The sequence below is a fragment of the Talaromyces atroroseus genome (assembly GCF_001907595.1).
Source record: "Talaromyces atroroseus strain IBT 11181 chromosome Unknown scaffold_3, whole genome shotgun sequence".
Classification (NCBI taxonomy): domain Eukaryota; kingdom Fungi; phylum Ascomycota; class Eurotiomycetes; order Eurotiales; family Trichocomaceae; genus Talaromyces; species Talaromyces atroroseus.
The window spans coordinates 1089372-1113503 of NW_017971435.1; the positions used below are offsets into that span (position 1 = coordinate 1089372).

Here is a 24132-nt window from a genome sequence, read left to right on the forward strand (position 1 = left end):
CATTTACCAAGCAACCAATGCTTTTTTGTAGTTCCACACTCATCCTGAGTTCCATATAACCTGTGCCACACACAGAAGCCTTTAATTATCATAGAATAATTTCCAGTTCAGAGCTCTCGCTTGGGCTGTAGTCACTGGCCGTAAACTCTCAGCTGAATAGATGTCTTCCCACCAAGTCGCAGTAGGCACAAATATGATAAGAAAACAACCTTGCTACCAGCGTTGCACCACATTATGGCCATCCAGCCACCAGGCACTATACTGACGCAGTGGTAGTTATGCCGTGGTAGCTCTATTAATAAGCAAACGTGCGACGATAATTATGGCGCTGTTACACTCCGAAATGCAAGTTACATCCTGTCTCGCCTAACCGAGGGGATCACAGTGAGAAATTATGCAGCAAGTAAGCTAAAAACTCACACATATTCGTTTCTCATAAATCAAGGGTTGCTGCATACCCCAGATTCCTGTCGATCTGGAACGTGTACTTCCCCGGACCCAATTTTTTTTGTGGACCGTAGGTAGCATGCAAATGTCAGAAGGTGGAGTTGAATGCACATATGCACATGCACACTGCCACGCAGTGCGTTGATCCGAACTGACCTTTTATTACGACACAGCCTGAAACCTGTAATCAGAATTCTATCCCATGGCAAAGTATTGTAAGCGGTGGCGGTTTTGCTGGATTATGCAATTGCAACGCGCGTGATGCAAAAAAGCGGCCGAGTGTCGTACTGCAACATGATTGCAGAGAGTGTGGTAACTCAGGTTTTGGTTGCGCCTCGGACAGACTGCGATGGCTTTCTTAGTACTCCTGTGCAACAGTTCGGAGCACTATCTAGTAATTCTTTTCCACGGAGTACTACTCCGCTTTACTCGGCTCGGTGGAGAAGTCGCCCTTGAGGTCTTAGCACCCACTATGGGGAATCATCCCACAGCCAACAACTACGTTAGTTAAGATTGCACGGACAGCAAATTCTCTCACCGGAAATGTCGGTGCTTTCTTCGCTTGGCACTGGTACATCCTGCCACTAGCAAGCTCGCGATAGCCCAGAAGTCAGGGATTTATTTTTCCCCCAGTCACATGAGAATATTGGTGTGGGGGATCCAGTTATGAATGATAATGAATGAATGAATGCACTTGGCCCCTCTAGTCTTGTATTACGCAAACACCCCCCCCTTGGGTCAAGTCTCTTAAAGGCACCGTTTCGTTTTTATGTACCCTAGGGACACCCAAGGTATCTCCCGCCACCATTTGACTTTGTATCTCCCCAATAATCAATCATCACGGGTTTTCAGAATGCCCGGGTTGACGGAATCCTTCGTTGGCTCTATTGACCAAGGAACAACAAGTACACGGTTTTTGATCTTCAACAAAGACGGTGAGCCTGTTGCTTCACATCAAGTGGAATTTGAACAGATATACCCCAATCCAGGGTATCTTTACTCAAGAGATTCCCTTGATGCTCCAGGATACTGATTGATTATAGGTGGCATGAACATAACCCATTCGAACTCGTGTCGTCGATTGAAACGTGTATCGATGAGGCAGTCAAGAAATTCGAAGAGCTTGGCTACGTTCGGGACAGCATCAAGGCAATTGGAATCACTAATCAAAGAGAAACCACGGTATTGTGGGACTCTGAGACTGGGGAGCCCTTGCATAATGCAATCGTGTGGACAGATACCCGATCACAGTCGATTGTGACAGAACTGAAATCAAGAAATGGCGCTGGTAGTCTGCAACAAATATGTGGTCTGCCTCTATCGACATATCCATCCTCGACGAAGTTGTTGTGGATGATTCAACATGTCCCTAAGGTTAAATCTGCATATGAAAAAGGCCGACTCGCCTTCGGTACCGTTGACTCATGGCTAGTATACCAGTTGAACGGTGGGCCAGCGGCGAAGGTATTTGTTTCGGACCCAACAAACGCATCGAGAACAATGTTTATGAATCTGGAAACTCTCGAATACGACGATCGCCTGCTCGACTTTTTTGGGGTCAAAGGCAAAGTTCATCTTCCTAGAATTGTTCCTTCATCAGACAGAAAGGCATATGGTAGTTTTTCTTCCGGTATTCTCCAAGGAGTACCGATCATGGGCTGTCTTGGTGACCAATCGTCAGCCTTGGTTGGGCAAAAGGGATTCTATCCGGGTTTGGCCAAGAACACTTACGGGACAGGCTGCTTTCTTCTGTACAACGTGGGAGAGAAACCAGTGATATCCAAACATGGCCTGCTAGCAACTGTAGCCTTTCAATTTGACGGTAAACCCGTCTATGCGTTGGAGGGTAGCATTGCTGTTGGTGGATCAGGTATCAGGTTTCTAGAGAACAACCTCAACTTTTTCAAAAAGTCCAAGGAAGTCGACGAGCTGGCAGCAACTGTGGAGGACAACGGTGGCTGCGTATTTGTAACTGCATTTAGTGGCCTTTTTGCACCATATTGGATAGATGATGCCAAGGGGACAATTTGTAAGTCGAAATTCATAATCCACATAAAGGAGAATGTTAACCTGTTCTCATGACGTCAGTTGGAATCACGCAATACACGCAAAAGGGCCATATAGCCAGAGCCACATTAGAAGCAACATGTTATCAGACAAAAGCCATATTAGCCGCCATGGAAAAGGACAGCGGGCATGCGCTTTCAGAACTTGCTGTTGATGGCGGCATGAGTAATTCGGATCTAGCGATGCAAGTATGTGTGTGTGTGTCGAGAGTTGGTTTACCACAAGTCTCCTTTCCATTTAATAACTCGATTTTCTTTAGACCCAAGCCGATCTGGTGTCAATCCCAGTATATCGCCCGAAGATGCGGGAGACCACTGCTCTTGGAGCTGCTATTGCAGCAGGGTTAGCCTGTGGTCTTTGGCATAACTTCACGGAACTGCGAGATATCAACCGAGCCGGCGGTGCGGTCTTTGAACCAAGCATACCCCCTGAGAAAAGTTTTGAAATGTTTTCACTCTGGGAGAGAGCCGTGCACATGTCGAAAGGGTGGGTAAAAAAGGAGAGTAGCAAGGTAAATGGAGCCAAGAACTCCGGCAAATCATCAGTAGTCGTTAAGGTCAAACCGGTAGAATCTGTCTTTGGCAAATATTCCATTTTCAGTGACCTTGACGAGGCGGATGAAGAAGACTTGCTGCTTGAACTGCGAAAGCTCGAGATCCATCAGCGTTTGAAGCGTCTGAGGAGAGCAACCAGTGCATAGATTGCTTGTCTGAGGGCATTCGACCACAAGGATCCATATTACTCTCTGATAATGAATAAATAAATAAATGAAGCGAGATAAATGAACGATCAATGAGATGCAAGAGGTTAATGCTTTGCTTGGTGGATGTAATGTAAACGATGGTCAGGTGATCTACAGCTGCAAACAAGGAAGGTGCACTCCCCGACAACGGACGACACAACACACAGTATCCTGCTGTTTCTCTTCTCAATCTATCTTATAAACTTTGCGTATGCCAGGGGATCACTGTAGAGCCCTCCAAGGCTCTTGAACGCCGGTACGCCGGCTAAAGGGATAAAACGTGCAAGAAAACGAATGCATCGGTGGTCTACTCGTGGATCGGTTTTTGACCATAAACTGTATATCTACGAGAGCGTCAGTGAATCGATTCAAAGATTCAAAGAGTTGTGGAAGGACTGCTAATAGCATACTTACAGAGTTACCGAAGGATGGTCTCTTCGAATGTCATCGATGAAAGCATCAACCTGGCCACTAGCCCAGCCAGGTGCATCTTCGAACGACTCCCTATTCATATCGGAAGGACCGCCATGTAGCTGAGTTTCACTATAAAGACCACCTTCCTTCTAAAGCTTAGCATTTGGACTTAGTACTTTTTCCCGAGACAATGCCTTACCGACTTCAAATCTTCTGCTAACACATCAAGGGGCAAAACCCTTTTAACAATGTGGATGTTGATGAAACCAGCCCCATGCATCCATTGAGCAAAAGTTGAGTCTAAGTGAATGGCCAATTCGCTCAAATCATTGATATTGCAGCTGTATGCAAGCCATTGCAATATGCGGCCTTCTTTGGACACAGATGCTTCATGAGCAACGTATATTGAATCCATGTCCTGAAATTCAACCCAGCCGCCGGAAATGCAGTTACTAACTGATTAGCTTGGTGGAATAAAAAGAAAGGCCAAATAGGGACTTACTCAAAACACTGCCGTATCAGTCTAGGCCAATCGCAAATTGTCCCAGCCATGTAGCGAGCATGGATATAGTCAAAAGAGCGGTTCCAAGTCCATTCTTCCTCCACATCATCGATTTCAAATGATAAATTTGGAGGCACTAGAAATGGCTGGAAAGCTTTGAGGTCGACTCCAATGACCTCGGCACCAGGATATGAATCTGCCATTTCAATGCACCATGTCCCAGTTCCACAACCAATGTCTAATACGCGCTGCGGACTCCAGTCTATAGGAGCTAGGTGCAAATATCCGTCGAAAGCACTCGTGAAGACGATATGTAATGATTCTAATCGCTTCTTTTCGGCCTGCACATACGACAATGAGATACTGGATGCACTAAGTGTGCGTTAAAGAAGCACGCACTTTACCACTTTGATAGTGATATGCTATGAACACTGTGAGCAGATATTCCTCCACTTGATTCCATTTGATTCACTGAGTCTAAACGGAAACTTACTTTCATGATGTGCTAAACCGTCCTCCAGATGAATATCCATGAAACCTGAATCGAGCGATATAGTGGATTCGTTTTCACTATCCGAAATGCGTGTCAACCACAAGAGTCCTTATGCCCATGAATAGGAGATGAATATCAATAACCAACAATTCTGAATAGCCCTCGTCTATATAATGCCCATGCGTAGGCAAATGGATGCCTCTCATATTTCTCGAAGTCACTCGAGAACGGTGCTAAGAAATGATCCGGAAAATGGACTGACTGCGAAGGAAATAGAAAAGAGGACGACAGAAGACCAAAACCTCAGTTCTGCCTCTTCCATGATTGTCTAAATCATTATGGTCTAAATGTGCAAAGACATCTACACATCGGTCGAACGGCAGTGCAAGTTTACGGACCAAGGCTTCGCAAGATTTTGGGGGAAATTTTTCCTTTGACAGATCAACTGTGCTTTCCATTGTACGTTCTTTTAGGGGACGCCGAAGCTCGCTTAAGTTCAAGTCAGTAACAATTATGGTTTTTATGCAAGGTTAAGAAGTTGCATATCTTGAACATTGGCACATGATATCAATATCATTAGGCATTTGGATGTGCTTTGTCTCACGGAGATATTTCTGAATGGAGATATCTTTTGCCAAAGCACTGATCATGCTGGCAACAAATCTACATTGGGAGCACCCTAGGTTTCTTTGTATCGGAATATTTCGTGCCAGTCTCGAGCGCAACAAAGCGAACATGGACAATGATTGTTCCATGGACATCTGACATGACACCCCGTGAATGACAGTTTCCCGAATACCCGGCCTTGGATAAATAAATCGATACGTACGTATGATTGCTTTATTAGATGTTTAGCCTCTTTGTTCTGGATCGGAGCAAAGGGAAAAAGGACAGAAGATTACACAGAGGTCTTACCGACCCAGGCACATAGAGACCCATGGCTACTTACGGCCTTATGGGACTTGCTCGCTTAGACCTTTTACCTAGATAGGTAGTAGGCCACAATGGGCCTGACTCCCACCCTCGCTATTCAAGTATATAGGTATCCGTACGCAATGAATTGTCTGGAGACGATCGACAGACTGACAGCCAGGGGGGTATTTGCAGTTTTTACCCGACCCGACAAAGCAACCTTCGAGCTTCTTGAGCCGTGAAAGACGAGCCTCAATTTGATATGACTTTGCACACTATTACAATGCTAGACACAAGGAGATACATCACATCATCCACATCATCCCAAAAAGAAAGAGAAAACAAATGCGAAACGTCCCGTTACATTTTTCGGCCTACGGCATTTAAGCAATGGCCTTCTTTTTCAAGAATTCCCTTCACCTTTTCTCAAAAATACACAATTCATCTCAGCGCCAGGAGACAGAGTTACTTCAAATTGCAAAACGGGATCCTCAACTTTATCATGACCGGACCTCGGAACAGCGACAATCTTTTCGTACGCTTGCAGAATCCGTACAATAGTATAGCACATTTCGAGCATGGCGAATTGCTGGCCAATACAAATACGAGGCCCGCCGTTAAAAGGTATAAAATGCCATGGCTTTGGCTGCCAGCCCGAGGTCCAGCGTTCGGGAATCCATTTCGCGGGATCATAGTATCTCTCGGCGTTGGGGGGTTGATCGCAGAATGCCGGGTCGCGCTGCATGAGCATCGTTGAATAGACGACTCGTGTTTCTCCCCGGATGCCAATGGGGGATCTGCCGTCGGGGCCGCCGCCACGGGGGAGAGTAGTATCGTGGAGGCTATAACGGACATTGAATGGCACGACGGGATAGACTCGAAGCGTCTCGTTAATGACGGCATTTAGGTATTTCATTTCCTTTAGGTCAGCATATGTCGGGATCTTGGCATCTGCTCCGACACCAAGGCGCTCTGCGATTTCCTCTCGTAGCTTTGCGACGACATCTTGGTTACGAGCAAGTTCGAATGTACAGAAAGAGAGTGTCCCAGCTGTAGTATCTCGGCCTGCGAGAAGCACGGCGACTAATTGATCCCGTAACACTCGTGGGTCGCGAGTGAATCGTGCCAAAGCATCGAGAAAAGTGTCCCGTTTGGAAAGCTTTTTCTCCAGCTCCTCGGGGGTGAGCGAAAGGACAGTTTCGATATAAGGCTGCAGAAAATCATCCATTATCTTTAACTCTTCTCTGAACTTCCTTCGAGAGAAGAAACCGCTGAGTGGGCTGGATATTTTATCAGTTATAAACGCTTTTCTGGAGTACAATCAAGTGCTATATATCCACTCACCCCATGCGGAAGTATTGCGCCTGTCTTGATTGTACATATCGGAAGGCCTCAGCAAATCTAGTCGTCGGATTCTCCAGACTATCTGTGCCTTTGCCTAGGAGGTAATCGGTGGAGGCATCAAGAGTGTAGCGGAAATACAGCCCCCCAACATCGACAATCTTAGTTCCATTGGGGGCTGCACTGCCTCCAAAGAGACGAATGAGTTTCTGAACATTGGTCTCGAAAATCTCGGTATCAACAATGCGGTCTCGAGTAAACATGGGGCGGATTAGGTGTCGAGACGCAGACCACATTTCACCATCGGTGGCAAAGATGCTGTCGCCCAGGAATTCGCGCCATTCCCGATGGAAGGTTTCTCCTTTACCAAAGTCGTTGAACTGGCCAGTTAACAAGGCCTTGATATTCTCCGGGTCAATGGTGAATACGAGCCGGTTCGATATTAATTGATTGATCTCTGCCGTGTAAGGCACGGATGGAAGCTTATGCGCTTGTTGAGCGTTAACAAAAGCCTTTTGCCAGAACGCTAGATCCTGGTTCTTCTTGGCGGCCTTTAGAGACCTGAAGATGAAATCGGCCGCTGTATTTCGAACTTAGGCTTCATCTTTACAAGAACAAAACGGCAGGGAAGGCTTGTACTCACCCACGGGAAGATGGGTAGGAATCTCTGGTGATTTCCCTCCCAGTGACTGGATTTGGTGGGCCACTCGCAGTTTCATCACCCAGAAGACGATGAAAAGAGCCAGACTCACCCCCAAGACTGTTCTGGAGGGCGAGATGCCAGACAGAAGTTCTTCAATCATTTCTTTTTCTTATTGAAATTACTTGAATAGGTTTGTTAAAGGGACGGACGGCCTGGGGGGCCTAAGGGTTGATCAACTTAAAAGTTTGGTGGGGACTTCCCCGCAAAAGAACGAGCCTAGGCTAGTTGGCAATCATATGCTAAATCATACGTAACTATACTTTTTTACAAACAAAACAAGAAAACGAAAAAGAGAATGGAGTAATGATGGACATGATGACCACACATTCTATGATGTGTAAATAGACTTCTGCCGGTGATGCCTGTCAAATGATTGCCATATTATCCAGGCAGCGATCTAGAAGACCTCGGCAAGGAGCCGCGATTTCCAATCAAGTAGAACGCTTACTAGGTAGGAACAAGCTGCGATAGCGCGAATATAGATGTATGCCTTAGGGCAGATATCTCTACTCTCTATCTGATGAGAGTATACGCAGCACGTGTCCGGAACCATATGAATTAAGGGTGTGCAGATTGTGACACATACAAAGTCAGGCCCATGGAAGCATGCAGCCGTCTATTGGCATTACTGTATGGCTATGTTAGCGTGCTAAGCCACTAGTAGAGGAGGGGCTGTCGAGGATGAAGCTATTCCGAATCTTCACCAGATACGCAAGCGAATATCGTCTAGTGTTGGGTACGCATATGCATAATACGAGGTTTCTTCAAGTAGAGCCGTCTATTCTTTCCATTCTATATTATCCTCTATATAGCACTGACTCATTGCTGTATTGTCTTAGTAGTGTTCCTAAGCATAGCTAGGCGAAAGCTGGGCGAAGCTGGGCATGGATGGCTAGACCAGACCTATCGACTGTATACAGCTAGTCTATCCGTTGCATACCGAGAAGCCATTGAAAATCCCGTGGCGGTCCGTCTTCCTTGGGGGTTGCTCTGCAAGTGTACGATTTTGAATCAGTCCAAGCTTCCATCTTCATGGCTCTTTTGCCTAACATAACTATACATAAAAATCTACCCATTGTTAAACACACTTAAAAGTCATTACTATAGATTGTGACGACAATCCTGCCTGGCCGTGGTTGGCTAGATATAGCTCGGCAACGGGATGCCCGATATGCCCCCTGTATGTCTTCATATAGCGAGCACCTTAGAACGTTACATATCTTGATGATTATCTAGAATAGTCATTAGCTGGTAAGTCATCTAGGTTTAATATTTCAACCGCTAGGCCTGATTGGGTCTCTAGTCTTGCCTAATTACTACTAGCTAACAAAGCAGGGCTTAGAGGAGCGGGATAGTGCCTACAAGCCAGTCGAAAGGGGGGGGGGGAAAGAAAAAATCATGTATTCTGTCGCTGGCTTGTATGTAGGTTTCGCAGCGGATTTGTAGGTGACGTTGTAGGCTCGATTAGGAACTTGTATATGCAGCTACGACTTGGAATGGCGGTATAGAGTATACTGAGTAGCAAGCAAGTCACACCGGAAGAAACGAACCACTCGGAAATTTCATGTGAGAAGCTTTTCGTCAGGGCCTTTGATAAATTTCTAAAAGTAGATTAACATTTGGTCCGTCAATAGCATATACCAAAGTGATACGTCGATGGATCAGCTGTAATGGATGGTAACTAACTTTAGTAATTAGCCCAGTGATAAGCACTAAGCGCCCGTCCAATACTACTCTTTGATGTGATTCTGCATAATTCCCTTGTACCATACCGGACCGACCTCATCAATTGGACCCTCGCAGATCTGCACATGGATTCGTTCCGAGGTTGCTACCGAAGGTCTCTTCGTTGCCGTCTTCTACCTATCTTGCATGCACCTTCGGACTGTAGGATTTTCCCGATTGACATCATACGCTCTATTACTTCGTGATGCGCCATGGCAAGAAAACTCTTGCATGGCAAAGATAACACTGTTACATTGGGTTGGCTTCTCCAACTGGATCGAAGATGATCCCGCTTATGATATGCTGGAGTTGACGTAGATAAAGGGATTTGTGGATTTTTATGCCCGGTCCGATGTGCTTTTCATATCAAGTGACTGCTATTGACTATGACGCTGGAAGAAAGAGAGAGAGTGTGTGTATGTGTGTGGCAAATGTTGTTCCTGGTCTCTATCTTTCTCTTTCTTCCTAAAAGTTCTTTTGAAGGTGCCAGTGACTTCGCTGTCACGTCCAAATCAGTGTCTTTCCAAAGATTTTCTATCTCTATACGAACTGTTAGTATATAACACTCCGTAGTACCCAGTTGGCAGCAGAACTAGCAAAGCAATAGATTCGTTAGATTTGGCTAATCTCGACCTACGCATTAGCGTAGCAGCATGTAACGTAGCGGCAGAGATACTGTAAGTTCCCAAAAGAATGCCCGATTCTCAGCTGCGATATGGATGGCATAGGGCTAGGCCGGGCCCAGCTTCCAACGTAGAGAGATAATCACCAATGAAGGAAGATTCAAAAATAGAAGTTAGGCGCCATCCAGCAATAGCAACACACCTGCCGCTTATATACTCTCCCTGGATGGGGATTGACATACATTAGCGCCAGCCCTAATTTGGGATAGGTTCTAAGCACGCTAGACCAAAACAGCATAATAGGCCACGAGTGTCCACCCTAACACACGGGATGTAAGAAACGGCGTCGCTGGCGGAAAGCAAAATTCCTCCGACATACTCCGTAGGAGTGATGGCAATTTGTAATAACAAAATTGTAATTTCAGCGTAAAATTGGCCCCTTACCAGTAAAATATTTTCAAAATACATAGTTACATTCCCCATACAAATTACTAGTAAAACTATATTTTGGATTTTTTTTTTTGATTTTTTGGTATCGATTTTAAGCCGTTAGAGGGATAAAGCTTAATTTTATATAGAAATTCACCTTAGAAACAAGTTTCAAAAACCTTTGCTCTCTCTATCTGAGAAAAATGAGGCTCTTTCAGCGATTTTTGACCCATTTTTGGTGGGGGTGAAGGTCAATATCAGATTCCGGAATGCCAGGTTTATGCATATCGAGTTCAAATCTATATATCTCCTGGTTGCATTGGAGTTTTCAAGAAAATTGAAAAAGCGGCAGAAAAGGGAATCTATGTTTTCTGATTGGCTATATTGGCCTCACCGCCGGGCGATGACTAAGCATTGAAAGCTTGGCGCATGTAAAAGGTGGGTGGGCTGTAAATTAGTATGGTGTTGAAATTTACCGTAAAACCATCAGCCAATACGTAATTACGCCATCCCTACTCCGTAGGCACTTTGGGTGGGGGGGAACTCCACCAAGGCTGTGAAGAAACCAAGTCGCAGCACGCAGTCTTGTCCACCGTGTTTGCTCAAGTTATCAGAGTAGGCAATTCTGCAAGATAAGACAAGACGAGTGTCGCACTGCATAATCTTTTTTTCCCTTCCTTCGTTCTGTATCTTCAGAGCAGATACAGAATAACAGTAGAAACTGCCAAATCTAAACTGCAGGGACATTGGACTGAATCACACCAAACTTCACGGGCAATTTCGAGCGGCGCCAACGGCGCGTTAGGCATAGACAGACAGGCTATTGCGTACCCTGAATCCAAAAACAAATGCCAAGAAAGGCAGATCAACCATGACGAGTTCAGTGGTAAGGCATCAACGTCCGTTGGAACTTTGGCGGCGCTGCCGAATACCATGCAGACCACGGCCGAGCCAAGCCGGGTCCTGATGATCTGTGGGGACTGCGGCTTGTTTGTGAGACGGTTCGGGATCGGCAGCCGCTGCCATTGGTGGGATGTGCTTACATTGTGGGGGGATCTGCCGAGGCCTTGTGGACCCTGCCAAGACTGGTTTAAGGCTTGTTCAAGGCTCGGTATTTGATGATCGCCGCCAGTTATTACTGTATGTGAACTCCATCTCTCTTCATGTTGCGGATACTACCTCATGCCGAGAGAAAACCCCCCGAACGACGCAAACTGCAGGGTTAATCGCACACACATACACGGACACGCATGCATGCATGCGTACAGAGGGGAAAAGGACGAGAGGACCGTCCGAAAACAGCGGCAAGACCGTGTCATTCAATCTCTGCCGGTCTCGTCCGAACAATGCTTATCAAGATCCCAGGGCTTGAATGTTATTTGTAGGCCCTATTGCCTGGGATAGGAGGTGATAGAATGCTTACCTGCCTTTTGACTGGCCAGTGATCGCGGGATTGCATCCAATTCAGGGCTAGCTAAGGTTGATACAGGATGAGGACGGAGGATGTCTTATGTCGGGCTTGATCCAATTTTCCGCCCCCTTCCATGGAGATCATGTATTCGCGATTGTGACTACTCTGTAGTCTGAACAATCCACGTAGGTCCGTGTATTTCGTGTGGTGCGAGGGGGGCATCTGTAGGCATATAAGGTGTGAAGGGCTCCTCGTTGAATGTGCGATAGTTGATGTCTTTGACCAACGGATGATTCTTTTCTTGGTGATAATAGACCATGGCGGATATGTCAGATAGTTTGTATGTCCTTGAAAAGTTTTTCTTGAATCTGATTTGAACTTGCCTTTCCCGATTCTAACTCAAACAGCCTCACGGAACAGCTTCTGTGCCTCCGCAATGAGGCCTCTCACCCAGACTCTTCACACCGCCTCTCAGACCTTCTATCTTCCAACTCCGGTCCTTGGCCCATTCGTCAACTAATCCTAACCTTCCAAGACATCTACAAATGCCTCCCCGAGTCTCTCAAGGCCAAGAACGATGAATCAATAACCCGCCTCCGTGCACAAGTCAAAGCAGCCACTCCCAGCATTGCAGACTTAATAGGGACAGACTCTCGCGCCGGTTTCATCGATCCCACCACAGAACGGAGTCTGACACATAATGCTATCCGCCAATTCGCGCAGAGTTTCCAAATACCTGTTGGCCCTTCCCGCCATGGAAAGCCTCGCGTCGCCGTCATCCTGCCTAACGGCCTTCTTATGGCAGTCGCGGTTCTCACATTCGCCAACAGGTATACCATTTTGCCAATGGTATCAAATATGGTGCCGGAGCAGCTACACATGGACATCGAACATTCACAAGCTGACGCAATCGTCGCACTGGATGCTGACATTGGCAAGTTGCACTTGGACAACGGTAGTCGGCCGGTGTTTGGCATCGAGCAACTGGAAGACTTGACTTTCAGGGTGGTTTCTTCACAACATGCCCCTAGTACGACATCAAATATCCTCCCCAATGCTGGGGACGACATTGCGATTATCCTTTTCACCAGTGGTACTAGTGGTACCAAGAAGCTGGTTCCCATCACAACTTATAGTCTCATTGCGGGTACAATTGCCACCATGGAGTCGGTAGAACTGTCCGAGACAGACGCCTGCTTGAACATGATGCCGCTGAACCATGTGTATGTCACCTGGCCAAAGTATAACACATGAAGATACTAACATATACTAGTGGTGGCATCGTCCGTAGTATCTTCTCTCCCATTCTCGCCGGCGGTGCCACAATTTGCTGCCCTGTTTTCGACCCCAGCATGTTCTGGGATATTGTCGAAAACCCTAACATGACACCAACTTGGTATTATGCGACCCCAACGATGAACCAAATGATCCTTGGTGAAGCTGAGCACCGCCCCGAAGCTGTTAAGCAAAGCACCATTCAGTTCCTTTGTAATGCTGGTGGGGGTCTTCCTCCAACGCTCGCCGTGCAGCTTCGTGATACTTTCCACTGCTCTACCCTTCCCAGCTACGGCATGACTGAGTGTATGCCTATTGCTGCGCCGCCCAGGGACTACACTCTTGACCGCCCTGGAACGTCGGGACGCATCGTTGGTCCTGAAGTTGTAATTATGAGCGAGAGTGGCAAGCCTGTCGAGCGATGTGGGATGCTCGGTCATATCTGCATTCGTGGATCACCAGTGTTCGAGGGATATCTGACCTCCGAAGGCAAGATCGACACCAGTGCATTTAATGAGTCCGGCTGGTTCGACACCGGTGATTTGGGATACCTCGATGCTGATAACTATCTGTACATCACCGGCCGCAGCAAGGAGGTCATCAACCGTGGTGGTGAAATTATCAGTCCCGTGGAAATTGAAGATGCCGTGTTGACATCGGCCAAACAACCTGGCTCTCCATTGTATGGTCGCGTTGCCGAGACATTAGCTTTCTCTGTTCCGGACACGGTGCTGCAGGAAGTCGTCGGTGTGGTTATCGTCACAACCCCTGGCACCACCCGGCCAGATCTTCGCCAGCTGCACGAAGCGCTGCAGCCTATTATCCACCAGCCCAAGTGGCCCGCACTGGTAGTGTACATGGACCGGGTGCCGAAGTCGAACAATAAGCTCCAGCGTATTAAGCTCGCTCAGCGGTTGGGCCTGGAAGCCCTCACTCCAACTACACCTCTAGCAGACCGCCATTACGAAGCTGTCTGCCCGCCCAACGGTACACCACTCAGTGAATCAATACCGCAAAAGGCATGTATCGTCGACCAAAACATAATCCGCTCGTTCCTTAGCGAGATGACCTGCACCCCAGAGGTGCACGTTCACATAAATTCACGCGATGGCTTCGCACAGGCTGTTCTGTTCGGCCGGACTCCGGATAATGACCATATAACACCTGGCGACCTCCACAACCAACTCGATGGCTACCTTATTCCTAGTCGCATCGTTCTGCTCGAAGATCCCCTGCCCGTTGATGAGTTCGGGAACCCTGATCAGGCCGCTATCGACATGGCCATCCGTGCTCGCAACTCAGAGGGCGATCTGTCGCCCCTACAGCGACGCGTGCGTGAGATTTTCGCAGCCGCCTTGTCTTGCCCAGCAGAAGAAATCTCCGCGCTTACTGACTTCTTCGTTGCTGGCGGTGATAGTCTCAGTGCAGGCCGTTTGGTTTCGCAGCTGCGTCGCGAATTCGGGATTTTCCTGGCCGGTGACATTCTCTTCCAGTACAGTACCGTTGGCGATATCGAGAACAAGGTTGCCGAGGGTGTTGAAGCCAAGGCCGCCAAGGGCGAGGACAGTGAAGTCCAATTGCCCGGTTGCGAGGAAACATATAGCAGCACCAACCCAATTGTCTTGGTCCTGCATCTGTTCCCGCTCATGTTCTTCTTTCCCATGAAGCGCGCTTTCCAGTGGATTATATTCTCATACATCGTGGCCGAGTGCTCAACCCGGTTCCCCATTCGTGACCAGCTCATCGGTCGTTTGGTTCTGATTGTTCTAGCTGTGCTGTCGGGCCGTGTCGCCGGATATATCGTGGCTCCCTTCTGCGGCATCATCTTCAAATGGCTTGTCGTCGGTCGCTACACCGAGGGCATGTATCCCATGTGGGGGCCCTACCACACGCGCTGGTGGTTGGCACAGAAGGCATTGCAGGTGTGTGGAAAGGGCATATTCAGCCACTTCAACTGGTCGCGCGTGCTGTTCTACCGCCTGCTCGGCGCGAAGATTGGCAAAAACGTTACTATCTCCAAAACTACTAAGCTTGGCGAGTATGACTTGGTCGAAATTGGTGACAATGTCGTCTTGGATACCTGCCAGTGTCGTCCCTTTGCCGTGGAGCGCAATACCTCTATGCTCTTGAAGCGCATCCGCATTGGCAAGGACTCGTCCGTTGGCCTTAAGTCCATCATTGCCCCCGGTGCTGATATCCCCGAGAATACCTGTATTGGTCCCAACTCGTCGAGCTGGGAACTCCAGGATGCTGACGAGTCCAACCGCGAGTTGCTCTCATCTCGTATCCCTTCGCCGCACTGGCTTTGGAACCTCATTCTCATTGAGCCGCTGCGAATCCTCGTCTGGGTCTGTGCTCGTCTTACATGGATGGGTGGCCTCGTACCTATGGTGCGCCAGATCCCTACTCAGTCGCCTGATATGTTTCTGGCTACCCTGGAATGGTTCACCAGTGCTCGTCGGATTGGCTTCCACATTACCGCGAGAATATGCCGTGCGATTGGAGGCCCGATTGTGCTTTTTATTGCAGTCCTGATTGTCAAGACAATGCTCGATCTCATCTGCGGCAAGCCCAAGCCCGGACCTGCCTCCAAGCAGACTACTCGCCAGAAAGTGCGGAGTGCTGTGCTCGCGCAGATCATGCCAGCGGGCGATATCCACGATCTCACCCGTCTTGCTGGTCGTCACTACGAACTTGCCTCGGTCTTCGTCCGTCTCCTTGGTGGCAAGGTTGGCAAGCGTGTCTACTGGCCCAGTGTCGGTCCCATGGTTTCCGACTTTGACCTCATCGAGGTTGGCAACGATGTTGTCTTTGGTTCTCGCTCGAGTCTCATCACGTCCGATGGCTATGGTCGTGACCGCGTCGTGATTGGTGACGGCGCCATGGTTGGTGACCGTGTTGTCGCTTTGCCCGGAGTGACCATCGGTCGTGAAGCCATGATCGGCTCCGGTGCTTTGCTTCGCCGTAACGGCGACTTCCCAGAGAAGACAGTGTGGACTGGTAGCAAGGGTGGTAACGCGGTGCAGTTCACGACTTCCACCTCGGTGCCCGCCTCGAGTGGCCCTACTCTGGTCGGAAGCAGCAACAGTAGCGACGACGGCAGCAGCGAAGACGAGAAGCATATGGCCGAGAAGCGCATTGGAGAAAAGACCCCAAACGAGAAGCTGACTGTTGTTGGCGAGAAGGACAAGACCGTTACCGAGATCACTGAGCTGGATACCTGCAAACCTTTTGGTCGTGCATTCTATCGCCACGAGTCTAACTATTACGTCCTCCGCATCTGGCAGATTGTCGTATATTCCATTGTTTCGGTCGTCTTCACCACTGTCTACTGGATCATGTCCATCATTTTCTCACTCTTGGCTCTCCGTGCTGCCCTGAGCTACAGCAACGCCGCTGGATTTCAGCAGGGCCCCTGGCGCCCATTCGTTCTGTACGGCACACTCGCCGCAATCCTGTCCGGTGTCAGCGCTGCCCAAGCCTTCCTCGCCCTCGGCATCATCATCTGCATTAAATGGATGGTCATGGGCCGCCGCAAAGAAGGCACCTTTCACTGGGACAAGAGCAGCTACAACCAGCGCTGGCAGTTCCTCCTCTCCTGCGAGACTGTCATCAAGGATTGCTATGGCGGTGCTGGTCTCCTGCCTATGATTACTGGCACTGCCTACCTTAGCTGGTACTACCGCCTCCTGGGCGCGAACATCGGAAAGGACTGTGCCATTCACGCCAACGGCACTCCCAACATCTTCTTCACTGAGCCTGATCTCCTCACTCTCGGTAACCGTGTCGCTGTGGATGATGCCAGTCTGGTCTGCCACTTGAACTCGCGTGGTGAATTCGAGCTGCACACCTTGAATGTTGGAGACCGAAGTATCTTACGCGCTGGATCGCGGTTGATGTCTGGTGCCTCGATGGGCCAGGATGCTTGCCTTTTAGAGCATACGCTGGTTCTTTCAGGTGACCATGTTGAGGATGGGGACACGCTCCAAGGATGGCCTGCCGAGGGCTTTGATGGGAAGCGCGCTTAGAATCATAGAGTCATAGAATCTGACAACTTGTTGCTTTTCTGTTGTTTTCTGCGGTCTAGTTTTGCTTGGATACGTGGTATTGATGTTTCGCGAAGAATGGCCTGATGAATCTGATTTCTGTACGCTTTCAACGGTCGATAGTCATAGAGATTGCAATAGTAGTTGTGTCTTATTTGTAAGGCAGCCAGGCAACAAGGCTCGCACGCAACGTAAGACGAAAATCTGCTATTATTGGTAGTCTAGCCCTCGCTGATGCAGCGTTTGTGAATCCTCAACAGCATTGACTAGTCGGCTTTGAACTAGGTAGCTATTTGTAACTACCAAATATTCCGACGTGCCTCTTCGCGTCCTCAGGCAGCAACGGACATTTGCTGGCAAACAGTGCGAGCCAATAGCAGCGTCCGGCCGGGTGGGGCTAGTGGCGTTCGCGGCAGCCCTTTTTGATATCATTTGTATCTTTCTTTGCCTTCTCCAAGCCGCGACTACACCACTCGACCGAGCAGCAGTATCTCTTCTCCTGGCTGTATATCTGATTCGAACTTGAATACCCTGAAATCACGACCGTCGTCCCGCCTACTGTGAGCATCAGCCCCAGTGGCGCCTCCCCGAAGCCACTCTGCCCTTTTCTTGCTATCGTCACCAACCTCCGCTCTTGACAGAGACATTGCGATAAGTTGTTGCTGAAAAAATGTCGACAACCGTCGCACTGGGCACGCCCCTGGCAGAGGCCTTGAGCAATGTAGTGCAGCCAAAACTGGTAGAGATGGGCTGGAGCTCAGACGTTGGGGAGGACTCCGCGTTGACCGAGTATGTCATTCTCATGTTGGTTAACGGCAAAACCCAAGAACAAATCGCGGAAGAGATCGCGAACGACCTCTTGAATTTAGGAGAGGGCGATACGCAGGCTCTCGACTTCTCGCGGTGGCTTTTTGAGCAGGTGGAAGTCCTCAAGAATAATAGTAATGGACTAGCGTCCATCCCGGATTCAACACCGGCCGCGCCGCAGTCGATACCGGTTAGCAACGACCTTCAACCGCAAGACCAATCAGTGCAACAAGATGCTGAGATGGGTGACGCTTCAGGTCTTGGGGATACTATGTACGTATTGAAGACCCTTTTTTGACAACTTCCGGTTTCGGCGTAAACTAACATGAACGATTTCTATTTGGGCGCAGACCTACAGGACCTCGAGCGATGCGAAACAACAACCAACGTAACAGGGGGCGTCTACTGAATCAAATCAACAAGAACATGGAACGAGGACCTGATGCTATGCTTCATCGTGTGCGCAACCAGCCTAACAACGGGAGAATCAACTCTCATGGCCGGGATTTCCAGAAGGGCCCACGAGGCCAATATGGCGCTGGTCGGTTTGGGCAAGGGAGACAACAAATGGGCGGAATGGGAGCAGGCCAAATGCACGGACCGGGAGCTGGAAATATTATGCAAATGACCCCCGACAACCAGATGCAACTCATGGCTCTTCTTGAAGAACAGGCTAGAATGATGTCACAACTCATGCCAGGCTTCATGCCACCAGCTGTCAATCCGAATTTCCAAAAACAACAACAAGGGCGATCATTATTTGACCGCATCGAGCGGCCAGCACAGCGACAAGGTGGTGGCGACCTCAAGTCTTGGGGTACTCAGAACGGCGGCTCAACCAAGGTCAATGAAGATGCCGATATGGATATGACAGAGGACCAAGGTACAGCCGATGGCCAAGCCAACACCGATAGTGTCTGTCGGTTCAATCTTCGCTGTACACGAAAAGCCTGTCCCTATGCCCATCAATCGCCAGCAGCTCCCGAGGGTGCCCCTGTTGATGTTACAGATCACTGCCCCTTTGGAGCAGCATGCAAAAACAAGAAATGTACCGCCCGGCATCCATCGCCTGCTGTCAAAGCATCTCACCAAGCCGAAGAGATTTGCCGCTTCTTCCCCAACTGCGCTAACCCTCATTGTCCCTTTAAGCATCCTACCATGCCCCTTTGCCGGAACGGAGCTGATTGTACTGCGGAGGGATGCAAATTCACCCATCTCACCACAGCATGCAAGTTCAATCCATGCATGAACCCGAATTGCCCTTACAAACACGCCGAGGGCCAGAAGGGCAACTTTAGCGACAAAGTGTGGATCGCGGGGCAAGAGAAGGCCCATGTTAGCGAGAGGAAGTTTGTGGAGGATGAAAATGCCGATGAAGAGCTTATAAAACCTGATATAGCCGCTGAGGGAGCTCAAGCAGAGCAAGTCATTACCTGAACAAGTCAAGTTTCTTTTTTTCTCTCTGTTATTATTTGAACTATATTGTCCGTTCAATCTCTTTCGATCATGAGGGTGACTGTCAGAGTTGATTTGAAGGATTTGGACGTGTATTCTATTCTACTCTTCAAAACATGCATGGGCGGAACTGCTTGGGGCAACGCGGCGTTGGAGACTTTTGTTTGTTGTATTAATTCATTATCAAGCTCGTCCTCTATTAGCAGAGGATTGCTCTTCTATCAATACTACAAATGGTCATACATTAGAAAATGCCTATCTTAGCACGACTTTACTAGAAAATCTACGTTAGGTCAAGGGAGCTTGTGTACCAAGGTATTCTATAGCAAGATTATCGTCCTCGTGGACCTAGATTCAATCAACCACATACCTGAATTTCCAGGCCTAATGTAGTTTTACTAGAAATGCATTAGAATAAGTGTTGTCTCATAATACTGGACTGTTAAAGGAGGTAGACCATGTCGATTACTAGTAGCTAGGTCATCCTTTGAGAAGACCATGCACATCTCTGAATCAGAAACTAGTTCAAGCAGCCTAGTACCCTTACAAGCATAAATTTGAACATGGTTTGCCAGTAGTGCCCTGGGCAAAGGAAATATGATACATACAATCACATAGAGAGGGTATTGTTCCTTTGAAGTTCATGGCGGGTCCCCACAAAGCTCCGCAATGTATGATCGATCACCTTCCGACAAGCTTACCACCACCCACAACGTCGACCAATTGATACCCCAATCCCTTGCACCGAGGACGTTTCGACCAATGCATACCTAATTCCCAGCGGGCAGCAATGCGGAGGTTCCGTCTCACCCATGCGACTCGATCGTATCCCAAGCATTCCGCACATCGCGTGCGCTTCTTCCACCAGGAGACCAAGCCATATAATGTTGCTGTGATTGGAGGCGGCATTACGGGGCTGACCGCCGCCTGGCGGCTATGCCAGGATCCTAAATGCCAGAAAATCACGCTATACGAGAAGTCTTCGCAGCTGGGGGGTTGGCTGCAGTCCGAAACGGCCGACGTCGATGGTGGACGTGTGGTTTTTGAATATGGACCGAGGACAATAAGGGCGAGTGATCCCGCAGCTCTACCCATGCTAGACCTGGTGAGATAGACAATCCGGGGAAGGGTGAATATTTATAGCCTGATTAATTACTGATTGATGGTCTGTTTGCTATTTGCCCAGCTTTTCAGCTTAGGCATGACCGAACAATTATTCCTCATCGACAGACGGTCACCAGCTGCGCTCAACCGCTATATCTATTACCCCAACCATCTCGTTCGTATGCCAGGACCGGAGCCTAACAGTGGACCTCTGAGTTCCATGTGGCGAGGGCTCAAGACATTGCTCACAGAACCTCTGTTCGAAGGTGCCATTGGGGCATTTCTAAAGGAGCCTATTCGGGACGCTCGCACAGATCGACAGGACGAGTCAATAGGCGACTTTGTTTCGCGCAGACTCAGTCCTAAAATGGCCGATAACCTCGCGTCTGCTGTGTTTCATGGTATCTTTGCTGGAGACATATATAAGCTCAGTGCTCAGACTATATTGGGAGCACAACATGCCCTGGAAAAAAAGCACGACTCCGTTACGGCTGGGATCGTGGAAAACATGCAAGAAAAGAAGAGAGTGGTGACTGCCGATCATTTACTGGCGACGTGGTCGGTGCAGGAGCAACGGTCACTGGGGCACTTTGATCGTTTGCGTGCAGTATTGAAGTCTATGAGCGTATTTGCACTCAGGGACGGCATCTCTGAAATAGCTCGAGTGATGGCAAAGAAGTTTCAGGAACATTCCCACAAAATTCAAGTTGTGACTGAGGCTGATATCAAAGCAATCCGACGGGAAGAAAACCATGACATAACGGTAGATACTGATGTTTAAAGTTGGTAAATGCTTGATGCTAACTACCAACGCAGATCTCACTAGATAAAGGAAAAAATAGGGTGACATCCCAAACTTTCAACAGAGTCATCGCCACGGCACCGCCACCAGAACTAGCCAGACTTATAGAGGCGGGCTCAACGAAGGACAGCCAGCGACCTACGGGAACTATATCCAGACTCAAAGAGCACAATTACGCTGTGAACGTCATGGTCGTTAACTTATACTACGACGCTCCCAATCTCATTCCTCATCGAGGTTTCGGCTACCTTATTCCTCGAAGTGTATCATTTGACCAAAACCCCGAGAGGGGTCTTGGAGTAATCTTCGGTTCCGAGACCAGTCAACCCCAGGATACAGCTCCAGGCACAAAACTCACCGTGATGATGGGTGGTCACTGGTGGGATGGATGGGCAGAATCTGATTTGCCCAGTCCAGAAGAAGGAATCCGTATGGCTCGGTCTCTGCTGAAACGCCATCTTGGGATAGAAGCAGCCCCCGCTCTTGCGCGCGCAAGACTTCAGCGTGATGCAATCCCGCAGTTTACGGTGAACCATCTGACGAGAATGGCAAGTCTGTCGCGAGCAGTGCGCGAGGATTTTGATAGACGGCTTACGCTTGCGGGGAACTGGTATAGCATGCATGGTGTCGGGATTAATGATTGTGTAACTCAAGGTTACCTAGCAGCTACATGGGGAGTTGACTCAACAGAAGGCGTTGGTCCACTTCTCAACACCATGTCTGATCTGATGGAGGACCAAGCAGGTGGTATCCCAACTTCATCGCAGCGCTATCTTATGATGAAATATCAAGAGATAAAACGAGCTTAGTGAATGAAAAATAAAATGTAATATATTCTTTCACTTAATGAATATTAAAAACGGCATGTCTTAGATTCAAAGTGGTATCAAGAGTATCCAGGCATATTTATAGATGCTGGATATATCGACCTTTATTCTAGTAAAAGACTGCACCTAGATCCCGCGTAGTCCTAGGCAATCTACAAAGAATTTGATATTGGAAACTGTAGATTCCTAGATAGACTGCTTCGACAGATGGATGTAATAAGCTTTGTTCTCTGTGTGAATACAGTCTGACCATTTTCCACGCCAAAAACCTAGCAAGCAACCTGTGACAGTCCGCTGAAAGATGCTTAACATGATTCATTCCATGTTCGGGGAGTTATTGCTTCTATTTGAGCCATCTTGACCTATTATTGTCTTGAGACATATGTTAAGTGTCGAGCAGAGAAGTTTCCCACTGAGATAAACTGTATGAATCAAATCCAGCAAATACGGCATAATCGAGTGGTCCGAAAGCTTATGTGCATAGATGAATGACGGGTATTATTTATTGTGTAGCGGAGAGATTGAATCATCGCATCTTCGTATCGCCCACGTAGCATATTGCACGGTATGACGACGGGACACGAGAAGAGTTCAATCTGCAACGTTGGAACAGGATAACGTCTCCTATCTCATTTCTCCGAATCCATGATGCATATACCACCGCTGCTGCTGCCGCTGCTGCTGCTGCTGCTGTTGCTGTTGCTAGGGCCAATATGAGAGAGGGGCATGTGTGAGTGAGGCCTGCGGTTTCACACAGCTGGCTTCTTTTCTCCCTCGGCATCGAAGCCTAATGCATCTAGTTCTCGAATGAGTTCGTTGATTTTGATGACCTTTGCCAACTGCTCGGGAAGCAAGGATTCGCCCTTGTCCTTCTTCTCGCGGAGGTCACGAGCTTGTCTCAACTTTTTCTTTAAGTTGCGTGCTTTCTTCTCCTTCTCAGCTTCGGGGTCAACGGCATCTGCCGCTTCAGCCTCGGTCTTTTTCTCTGCTGCTACTGCTGCTCCCTCGTCCCCCTTTTTTTCCGCTTCACTTGCTTTCTCCTCAGCCTTAGCCTTCTTCCTTGCTTCTCGTCGCTTGGCGTTTTTGTTGCTGGCTGCACTTGCACTTTGAATCTCAGTAGAGACTGTTTCTGCACCAGGCACTCCGCCCGCGCCTCGATTCTTCCACGCTTCTGCTGATGGGTTCTTGTATTTCTTCACGTCTTCTGGAGGCTGGTAACCCGGGCGAATCCGAATTTCCTTGCGCTTGGAGCCGTCGGCGCGAGTAGATGAAGGGACATGGCGTTTGCCAGTTACGGCATCGACCACGATGCCAGAAGAAGTAACCGATTCTGTGGCTGGCATTTTTAGAATTGGCAATCTGAGTGTGCGACGAGGAATATGGCTGTGGTCGGTTCTGAGTTGTTTGGCTGGCGCAAAGTGTGACCTTTTGGGAAGTCTCAAGACCGGCTGAGAGTTGTAGTGTATAGGGTAGAAGAAGCAGTGTGGCGGTAGATGGCAGTGAAGCAACAATTCAAAAATCTAAAAGAGCGTACTCATCCTCAGTCTGTCTTCGTTTCGGTTCGTGGGATCTGAGAGACAATTCTGGAAATGGCGGGAGCTGCAACCATCAACCAATAAGCGAGCCGGAAGTTCTCGGGTTTTCGGGCGGAACCTCAACTACTTCCACTTCGACCTCCCATGCTCTCTTGCCCGCACGCATCATCCCTCGCGCTTTTCCAACGGTCGCCTTTGGCAGTTATCTAGACGTCAGAAACAATGGCCGGAGTAAGTACTGCACTGTTTGACTCGGGTTGATGAGGCCAATGGCTAACGTGTGTCCCAATTCGTTGCAGATTTCACAAGTCCTCTACCAGCAAGTGACCCCTACGCAGAGCCCGACGAATATCACCGCCCATGACAACCACGTTCGTACTAACGTCATATTCTTCACCTATATAGGACCCTTTTCGCAAGGAATGCGGTCTACCTGACCTCCATCTTCGTCGGGGCTTTCGCGTTTGAGATG

At 48.6% G+C, this 24132-nt stretch overlaps 7 protein-coding genes across 7 annotated transcripts, besides 1 other annotated feature; 4 read left to right on the top strand and 3 right to left on the bottom strand.

Moving 5' to 3' along the window:
• Window positions 1–1300: 1300 nt before the first annotated feature.
• Window positions 1301–3214, top strand: UA08_03420 (Glycerol kinase; the record flags this gene model as incomplete). Its single annotated transcript, XM_020265718.1, has 4 exons — window positions 1301–1437; window positions 1491–2476; window positions 2536–2702; window positions 2774–3214. 4 exons carry the CDS (start codon window positions 1301–1303, stop codon window positions 3212–3214), a joined length of 1731 nt encoding a protein of 576 aa, XP_020120983.1.
• Window positions 3215–3563: 349 nt separating this feature from the next.
• UA08_03421 (hypothetical protein) lies at window positions 3564–4671 on the bottom strand (the record flags this gene model as incomplete). Its single annotated transcript, XM_020265719.1, has 5 exons — window positions 3564–3600; window positions 3671–3816; window positions 3870–4122; window positions 4173–4513; window positions 4666–4671. The coding sequence occupies 5 exons, from the start codon at window positions 4669–4671 to the stop codon at window positions 3564–3566; spliced, it is 783 nt and encodes a 260-aa protein (XP_020120985.1).
• Window positions 4672–5980: 1309 nt separating this feature from the next.
• On the bottom strand, window positions 5981–7721 carry UA08_03422 (hypothetical protein; the record flags this gene model as incomplete). The annotated part of the gene is made up of 3 exons (XM_020265720.1): window positions 5981–6857; window positions 6922–7498; window positions 7562–7721. 3 exons carry the CDS (start codon window positions 7719–7721, stop codon window positions 5981–5983), a joined length of 1614 nt encoding a protein of 537 aa, XP_020120986.1.
• Window positions 7722–12126: 4405 nt separating this feature from the next.
• On the top strand, window positions 12127–17112 carry UA08_03423 (hypothetical protein; the record flags this gene model as incomplete). The annotated part of the gene is made up of 3 exons (XM_020265722.1): window positions 12127–12149; window positions 12217–13032; window positions 13083–17112. The coding sequence occupies 3 exons, from the start codon at window positions 12127–12129 to the stop codon at window positions 17110–17112; spliced, it is 4869 nt and encodes a 1622-aa protein (XP_020121602.1).
• Window positions 17113–17800: 688 nt separating this feature from the next.
• UA08_03424 (hypothetical protein) lies at window positions 17801–19374 on the top strand (the record flags this gene model as incomplete). Its single annotated transcript, XM_020265723.1, has 2 exons — window positions 17801–18210; window positions 18288–19374. The coding sequence occupies 2 exons, from the start codon at window positions 17801–17803 to the stop codon at window positions 19372–19374; spliced, it is 1497 nt and encodes a 498-aa protein (XP_020121604.1).
• An 808-nt stretch (window positions 19375–20182) lies between these two features.
• UA08_03425 (hypothetical protein) lies at window positions 20183–22107 on the top strand (the record flags this gene model as incomplete). The annotated part of the gene is made up of 3 exons (XM_020265724.1): window positions 20183–20497; window positions 20579–21259; window positions 21313–22107. The coding sequence occupies 3 exons, from the start codon at window positions 20183–20185 to the stop codon at window positions 22105–22107; spliced, it is 1791 nt and encodes a 596-aa protein (XP_020121608.1).
• Window positions 22108–22749: 642 nt separating this feature from the next.
• Window positions 22750–23468, bottom strand: UA08_03426 (hypothetical protein; the record flags this gene model as incomplete). Its single annotated transcript, XM_020265725.1, has 2 exons — window positions 22750–22827; window positions 22881–23468. The coding sequence occupies 2 exons, from the start codon at window positions 23466–23468 to the stop codon at window positions 22750–22752; spliced, it is 666 nt and encodes a 221-aa protein (XP_020121612.1).
• Window positions 22781–22829: a repeat region (Identified by RepeatMasker using a combination of RepBase library and repeat library created with RepeatScout).
• Window positions 23469–24132: the final 664 nt, after the last annotated feature.